This window comes from Dermacentor albipictus, chromosome 6, assembly GCF_038994185.2.
Source record: "Dermacentor albipictus isolate Rhodes 1998 colony chromosome 6, USDA_Dalb.pri_finalv2, whole genome shotgun sequence".
Classification (NCBI taxonomy): Eukaryota; Metazoa; Arthropoda; class Arachnida; order Ixodida; family Ixodidae; genus Dermacentor; species Dermacentor albipictus.
In genome coordinates, this window is record NC_091826.1 from 11,821,990 (window position 1) to 11,830,961 (window position 8,972).

General features: G+C 44.7%; 1 protein-coding gene across 1 annotated transcript in view; it reads right to left on the minus strand.

Annotated features, from left to right (window-relative positions):
- MAN1 (LEM domain-containing inner nuclear membrane protein MAN1) overlaps window positions 1-8,877 on the minus strand; it is a 44,508-nt gene extending 35,631 nt beyond the window's left edge. The window contains exons 1-3 of the mRNA XM_065446990.2: window positions 7,964-8,877; window positions 4,073-4,219; window positions 2,759-2,844 (exon numbers count right to left, since the gene is read on the minus strand). Of these exons, the coding sequence (XP_065303062.1) occupies window positions 2,759-2,844; window positions 4,073-4,219; window positions 7,964-8,531 (801 nt within the window). The 5' untranslated portion in view covers window positions 8,532-8,877. The remainder of the gene's footprint in view (window positions 1-2,758; window positions 2,845-4,072; window positions 4,220-7,963) is intronic.
- Window positions 8,878-8,972: the final 95 nt, after the last annotated feature.

The window sequence follows — 8,972 nt, forward strand, 5'->3', positions numbered from 1 at the left end:
ATGTGATCACCAGCAGCGATCCGGCGACATTTCATCTTGCGGATGGAAAGCAAACACCGATCAGCGAGGCGGCTTGCATGGCTTGCAAGTACTATGTTTCGTTTGCTATTCACACCAACAAAACAGAGAAAACCAGTTCATTTAAGTCCACATTAATTGTGCTGTCAAAAATAAGCGCAATATGACCGGCTACGGCCAGATTGCATGCACAGTCGTTTGCCATTATTCTGGCAGTCAGCAAGGTAGGCCTATAGCGTCTCATTTAGCCGTGTTTCAATGAGGGCGAAATGCAAAAACGTGCTTTGGGTGCACGTCAAAAAATCCAAGGTAGTCAAAATTAATATGGTGTACTACACTACCGCGTGCCTCATGATTAAAGTGTGGCTTCGGCAGCTCCCCATTTCCCGCCAAAAAAAAAAAAAAGCGCAAGCGGGGGCAGCGAATGTGGGCGGAACCTATGCAATGGCACTACAGGGCCTAGAATACTATAAAATACATCGACAGTGCCTACCATTTGCAAACATGGTTAGGTCTATAGGCTGTAGCTGTGATGAAAACCATGTGAGGGTGAGTCGCGGAGAAGGATGGTTTGATGCATGGTGCCTTCTCACACACGCAAAATATGTATTACCAATTAGGAGCAGGTGTGGGTCAGCGTAGGCCCAGCGCGATACCTGCCATAAATGACAATTTTGCGCAGCGTGTAGCAGGATTTACTTCACAGCGCAGTTTAGCGCAGCACTTACATCACTGGGCTATGCATGTGTGACAAGAAACACAACAAAAAAGTTTGTTGACTGCTAGCACAATGTTGTATATGAAATCCCCACCTCATGCGGTTACTGCTACATCAGCCAAACTGGCCATTATGTCAATGACAGCCTCAAAGAACATTCTAATTTAACTCTTTTCCTACCGTAGAAAAAAATAAGTGTTTTTTGTAGGTTACGCCAGATCTTTTTTCTGAAGGAACTACTGCACTGACTGTTTTATGCAATATATAAACAAAAAGCAGAATGAACGCATTTTTCATGCATAAAGGTTTTATTAACGAGATACATTGCATAAAAAAGATATAAATGGCCATAATCAAGATTGTGAGAGAACACTGAACAAATTTTGTAAAGAAATGCTTGTAGGGTATCTCGTATGAAAAATATGTAACAAAACATATGAGCTATACAAAATGTATTGCTGCCAAATATAGACACTATCTCGAAAATTTAACTGCAAGCACTACAGTTGGGCATGCTCGGCTGTGGCCACTGATGTTCCAGGTTGATTTGCGTCGTCGTTGCTCTCGGAGTCTAAGTCTGACGAAAAGGCAGTATCCTCAGACTAGCTGCTGCTTGATCCACCAATAAAATGAGCTGCAGACGCAGCGGAATCACAAGATCCGCGATCTTCCAAAGCACACACTGCTCTCGGAGGCAGCCATTTTTTCTTCCTACTTTGACGATCGCGAAACTTCAAAGTGCGTTCAAAAATCGCTACCTGGCAGGAAAAAAGCAAATTGCTTAGAAAATAAAAATATAGTTCTCCTTTAGGTCCGACAGTGCAATGTGTCCCCGCGAGCAGCAGCACAGTAGGTCTCGAAAGCGGCATTTCAAATCATCGTTAACGGGCTAACAATGCACAATGGGCAAGGTACAGAAAAGGTTTTTGAAGGAAAGTGTAGGTAGCCACCTAGCAGTGCATTGAGTACTAAGGCGTTAACATGACCAGCATGGACATGAGATATGAGAGGCTTTCTGCATCGATGGAAAAGGTGACATGTGCATGAGTGTGCCGTCAACATCGCTCCTCACCAAAGGAAATTGCCTTTCTTGCACCTTGATGATGGCACTCATTTAGTGATCTTGATTTTCAATAGACAGTTTTAGTTTAGCGTACGCTACTATAGCGTACGCTATACGCTATAATATAGCGTACGCTAAGCAGCGCACGTTTTCACCAATTTTAGTTGGCCGACGATATCTTCGGATCTCTGAGGCCATATTCCGTCGTTGCGGCTATTTCGCGCCTGTAGCGATAGGTGGCGTTGACATCTCAAACGTTTCTTTCGTTAGGCTTCGACTCGTTCGAAACGAGAAGCGATCTCGAAAACACCACGAAGTTATCCATAATACTCTGTCGTCGAAGCAGCCTGAGACTCAGCGAAAGCCGTTTACACAGTCATTTGCTACGAACGAAGTGCATTTTACAAAAGCAACGCCAAATTCAATTCGAAGCGGGCAGCCGGGATCGCCGCCATGTTTCCCGCAAACTCCGCAAACCCCGCAAAAACGCTAATGCTAACTCGTTTGTGTTGCGTACGCCCGCTATACCCGCTATTTCGTTTAGCGTTCAGCACATGCGCAGTGACGACCCGCTATTTTTTAGCGTACGCAATGGAATAGCGTACACTATACTAAAACTGTATAATATCATGCCTTTCTTTCTTGCCATGTATTACCCAGTTTCTCCTCTCCTTCTCTCCCTTCACGCGCCTGCATAAATGTGATGTGTGCGCAATACAGTACTGGTTGATCTCCTCCTTACGTCTTGTTCCTTGAGCTGTTACTAATTTTTTTATACAAACACTGTTATTTTTTTTGCCTTTGTTCACTCATTAATGGCTACAAACATTGGCTTCTTTTGTTTACCCACAGTTGGCTGAACACAGGGTACCATGATGTCACCACCAATACTGCTTTTCCTTTAAATCTCCTTGTAGTCCAGTATAGATCTATGCTACACGTCTAGTAATGGAACCTACCTCGCGGTTGTTCTCACAGAGTGTGACATTAAAAGGTGCGTCCGCACGCGGCTTGCCTTGCACCTTGGCATCGGAAGGCAGCTGACCTGCAGCATGTGGCAAATGAAAGACCACTCTGTATAAGAGCCAGCATACAGCTCTCTGCACAAAAGTATCAAAGTACAGAAGTAGTATAATAGTGTGAAAAGTTTACAGGTCGTCACAGGATCGGAGAAGCGGCATATTTCCGCAGCCTTGTATTTATATTTCAAGCCTGTACTTGTATATTGAAACAAAACAGTGTTGTATGGTTTTACTGGGTGCAGGCACAAACTGCTTGGAAAATGAACTTTTTCATAGAACCCATGCCTTGTAAACTTTTGACGCCGACTGTACAACAAAATCATTTTATTCCTCTCATTCTCTCCTCCTCAATCTGTTCACTCATCAGCGACTAAAAGGTGCCTGTTTAGGAACTTCATTCGAACTTTACTTTGACACTAAGATACTAGCATGCAGCCTGTTGAATCAAGACATGCATTTCTTGTATATGACACTATAGATTTTACAAAATTTACTTCTTTCACTGATTCCTATATAATGTGATGTGGGTGCGGCACAAAGGCTTGAGACCAGCACCTGTATTCCAAGATGTATCAACACATTCATCTACAAGATTTCTGCGAAATGTATTCATGGCTCAACAGTTTTTCGAAAAGCCTTCCTTCCACTTTGTGGGCAACACAGAACTAGATAGAATAATGTAATGATGGCAGAGTGGCAGATTCTGGGGACAGATCTGTAAACACTGGTACTAGTCCCAGGATTCCTCCAAAGTGGGTGCACCTTTAATGCTGGCAAGCTTCAATTCCCTGATTTAAACATGTTCCCTCAAGGAATTAAAGCTTTATAATCACTGTGAACTAAAAAGTCCAATGATTATCATGAAATTTCCCATGTTTGCCAGTAGTAACAATTTTTGTCAATGAAAAAATACCCTCTTTATCTCTACTACACTGTTTTCAAAAATTACTAAAAGTTTTTGCTGAAACATCCACCGTACGTAGCATCTAGAGACAGAGGCATGCGCTTTTAAACATCACAGGGTGCTTGCTTGAATGTGCGACAACCGACGACGGGCAAACAAGAACTTAACTTTTAACTTTTAGGTCCATATCAGAAGGCCACATGCTGCAGTATTCTGTAAAATTTAGCCGAGGGTTTCATGACCTCATGAAACTTCTGACCATGAGAATGAAACTTCTGACCATGAGAATTTGCAGATGGGAACCACTTCAATGTGCAAAACTGATGCATGATAAGCTCTAAGCTTACCTGATTGGGATGGGTAGCGCACACCCATGTATGCAGCAGCCAGGAATACAAAGAAACAGGCAGCAGCTAGCACCAGTACAAATGAGACCCACTGGTATCGGGGCTTTGGCTCTGCGAGTGCCGTGTAGCCATTGCCCCGACTGGCCTCTGCAAAACGTCAAGACAGCGCAGCACATTGCGAGGCTTGCCATGGCAAGGCAACTGAGAGAAAAAAGGCATGCAAATGCAGCAGGAGGCAAACTTTCAAAAATCCTTATAGGGACACCAAAAGTCAGTAAATTTCACACTAGGAATTCCAAAAAAAAAAAAAAGGCCAGTCTAACTATGACTCAAGGCTTGATCAAGTTTGGAAAGGTCAAGAAATGAAAGACCTCCACCCTGACAGTTCCACACCAACACTACATACGACATCATGGCTTTTGACAACATCCTGCTCGAGGCTAGTCAATCGACTATTATGGCAAGATTACACTTAACTCTTAACTTAGGCTCAACCTAGCATCCTTTCTTAAAGGAAACTGTTCCCAGCACAAAAATAGCCCATACAAGGAAAAATACTATGACATATATGATGGGATACCAACACCATTGGCTCTGCAGTCTGGGCACGACATACAAAATGAGAAGCCAGAACCTTCATTTTCTTCCCACTATAACAAAACATATCTTGCGAAAGTTGCATTTTGTGAGAATGCTTTAGCAATCGACTTTGGTTCCATTTTTAGTGTTCCTTTTAAGAGGCTTTTGCAATACCCTTAATTTTCCGTTTCCTGCATTACAATCGTTCATAGTCTTTCATTCACATATGTATTAGAATTGCCATTTTGCTGCAATATTGGTACGGAGCCACAAAAAGCAGTGCTGTGGTGTCTCCATGCAGACCATGTGTTACTGCATTCAACTAAATAATGCTGACCTCATATTACATTGTGCAGCTGTAGCCTCTTCATCTGTTGACTTAAAAGGTTTCAGAAGTAATGCAGAATTTCTAGTATATTATGCTTTCTTCCCCCCCAACAAACGTTGCACAACACAAGCATGCTAGACTAAATTGTGGTTGAATGCACCACCACAAGATATCATCCCGACTGCTGCTGACTGGCTCCATCCAGTAGTCCGCTAAAACAGCAACAATAAAAGTGAGTTTTAGCTTCCCCATAAATGTATTACTCTTTATGAAACACCAGGTTACAAGAGATTGTGGATGGCAATAGCAACATCTTGTGATACTTTGTCCACCTAAAGTGCTAGATGTATTTTTGTGTTACATAGGTGTTTTTGTCTAAAAAAAATATAAATGAACTGCATGTCAACAATTTTGTTGCCAACGCTTTACACCAGCAGCTATGTAGAATCTGGTTGGTGGCTATGATAACCAGCTCTGTGTCCCCTCTAGTTTTTACCTCTTTGCCACAAGATGTTGGCACCAACAACTCCCCCACATCCCACCCATTTAAGGTCTCTAGTATCCCAGTATTCTGTGAAGAGTGTGCATGTACAGGCAAGCTAAAACTCTCCAACATCTTTAGGTACAGTCTAAAACTCTTTACCTTTACTACATCCCTCAGAGGCTTGCCTAGGTGTCCCTGAATGGGAGCAACAACATTGGCAGGTTTGCCTGCAGTTTAATGGCGCATGGCTAGGTTACTAAAGCAGGTGTTGCACATGCTGCACTGATCCTTACTGTTTGCAATGACAAAATAAGGCTGTGAACCCGGGAAAGACCAAGAAAAGGCTGTGTCTGCAAACAGTGTTACAGAACCCCATTAAAGCACAATGGCAGTTTCCAAGTATTTCTGAATGTTTGGTGCAAACAAAACCTTGGTAACATAACCAGCTCTCAAAGAAGTGATAAAGAAGCTTTAGTGTAGCCTCTGCATGCAGGCACTTGCTTGGAGTTTGTGCAATACTGCTTCTACAAATACTTCAGCCAAACAGTGCAGTAGGAGGCAAGTGATCCTACTGCACATAACCATTCACCTAGCACTATTCATGCATCTGCTTCATTTGTTACACAAGGTCTACAACTTGAAAATGCAAGGAGTACTGGCATTAGCACACAAAGATGCTACAGTTTCTTCTCAGGAGTGAATGCATGGCTCAGTAACCCTTAAGGCCAATACCATGGTGGCTCTTACACTTTTAACAAGCTGAAGCAGTAAATTTTCACACACATCATGGCTGAAACTGCTTGCTTCTAGGTATGTGTTGTAAAAGTAGGGAACAACACCATTGAACTGTCAAACCCAATCTGGCCACTGTCAGTGTACTGGTATCAAGGTTCAGCTTAAGGGTCAATGTCAAAGCAACATCTGAGCCACTGAGTGAAAGATGAGGCATGACATTGATTTACTTGTTACAGAGTTAACAAACAACCTAAGCCATGCATGGTCAGTAAATTTGTCTAGCTACAGCAGAGCAACAACTTGACACTGATGTTACCTGCAACAAATACAACATGGTGCAACAATGCAATCAACAAGTAGTTCGAGTGCAAGCCTCCTCTTGCAGCCCTACTACAGTTCTGTGGAACATACTTGATTAAATAGTAATCATGTACAGGTACAGCAATGGCAAACTGCATCGCAACGCCATCTACAGGCAGCATCTGGGATCATGTCTGCCGATAATAAAGGGCACCCATTGGCTGTCTCGATCCCAGACGCCGCCTGTAGATGACGTAGCGATGCAGTGTGCCGCTGCTCCGGCTACCGCTGCATGGAGTATACCACTTTTGTCGGCGCCTGTACATCAAGAATGCTCCCCCGTAGGATAGCATAGTCCTTGCTGAGCATAGTCTGCTACGGCAGACTAATTTCTAGCTGAGGACATTTTGCTCTAATAATGGCAAAGCGTGTAAATGTGAACCAACATGCAAGCACATGGCTCACAAACCCTAAGTGGTGAAATAAACCCAAAATGACTCCATTTTCACTTACTCCACAGCCAACAACCCCACACTGTTCGGTAGATAAAAATTTTTGTTGTCTTTCTGATGGATGTCAAAGCTTTTGCAGAAATTGCATGCACTTAGGACTGACCTCCGTTTCAGTCATGCTGGAAAACACTTAACACTCAACACCCCAAGTTTGTGCAGCAGGGGGCTGCATCTTTTTTGGTAGGTGCATCTTTAGACAGGTGCATAGGCATCTTTTCTTATAGTACGATGAGACCACATATCCCTGTGTGTCATTACTGAGTCATATGCACACAGAGCACAATTAGCATGCCTAATCATGCATGAAAACGTATCTAAATGTACATGTTGCTTCCAGGAACTGACTCACATTATACAGAAGTAACCCCTTCCCTAACAATGAATGTGGGGCCCATTTTCTAGATAAGTGCTCCACACTGCATTATATGGCTATCTATATATATCATGGCTCTGCACCCGACACTGGGTCCAAGAGGAACTTGGCTAGAATTCACTACATAAGCAACCAATCATCAGCTGCAGTTTACATTCTCTCCATGTAATACAGGGTGTATAACTTGACAGGTTTTAACCTATTCTAACAGCAAGAGCTGCAAGTTCAGCGTCCGAAGTTAAACGTTCATCTGAAGTGCAGCCTGAATAAGAACAGGCGAAGTGAATCTTCAGAGCTATTTATTTACTTTGTGCATTCAAACTTGCATATTTATATTTGTGCATATGAAAAATCTTTCTTCGTTGAAACGCACGCACAATAAATACGGTGTTCTGCAATTTTATCACCTCAGGCGCGCTAACAAGAGTGCTCAGCTTGGCTGCCACACAGCGAATACTGCATCGAACGGATCGCGTTCACTACAACGAACACACACACAGTGGTAACGCAACAATGCGTTCTGTGCACATCGTCGTTTCAAGGGCCGCTTACGACAGTGGAACCACCAAGCAGCCCTCACCGTCAGATTTGTGTACCAGAAGGCTGCCGCTGCTGTTGTACGACGACGGCGGCGTCTGGGGCAGATGGTAATGCGTCGTTCTAGCATAAAGCGGCGAAGTCTGCTGCGGCAGCTGGTGGTGTGTTCGCGAGGGCAGTGCATGATCACTATCCGTGTCCGAGAAGTCATCAGCGCGAGTAGAAGTGTGCACGGTGCGGCTCCGCAAGCCCGGCCGCTCGAGCGGCGACGCGGGCAACGAACGCCGCGGCGTCTTTTCGGGGGTTGTCGCGGTCTTTTTGCGCGCTGGCACGGCGGACCTGCGGCGCGTGCTCCGTTGACCACTGTCCGAGTTGTAGTCGCTGTCATCGGAGCTTAGCGTGGCCAAATTTCTGTACGCTGACGACGAGGCGCTGCCGCTCCTTCGAGCGGCGCTGCTCTTGGTGCCGTTCTGTTGAAGCTGCGACAGCCGTCGCTGGTACAGATCGCGCGTAGTGTCTGTGATCGGACCGACGTCTTGGCCGAATCCGGCCAACTTTTTCCGCAGGCTATCGTCATCCAGTTCTTGCTGGGCATGACGATAGCTCGCCATGGTTCTGGTCGCGAGCGCGCGCGCGCGCTCGACGCTGCCGGACTTCTGAAGGAACGTGGGACGATCAAAAGCAGCACGCGCTCGTCATGGCGCTCTCCGCGCAACACCGACACCGCCGCTCTTGCGTGGGCGTCAGCTTAGCCGCCGGCCCTGATGCCACTCAGCCATCGATGAATGCGGATTTCGCTTTTACTTTTTTTCTTTTGGCCAAACCGAGAACCCTGCAGGCGAATACAGAACGGCAGTATTCTTATCTGTGGTAGAAATGCAGCTCCGGTAAACAACAGCGGAAAAAGGAGACGGGCAACGTCTACTACCCGTCTATGGCTTGTTTTTATTGGCTTTTGTCTTCACTTGTGTTGCCAGCATAGCACCAGCGAATTGCGCTATCCACAGCTATAAAATGCTTTAATCAGTTTTCTTTCGGATAAAATTACCTGT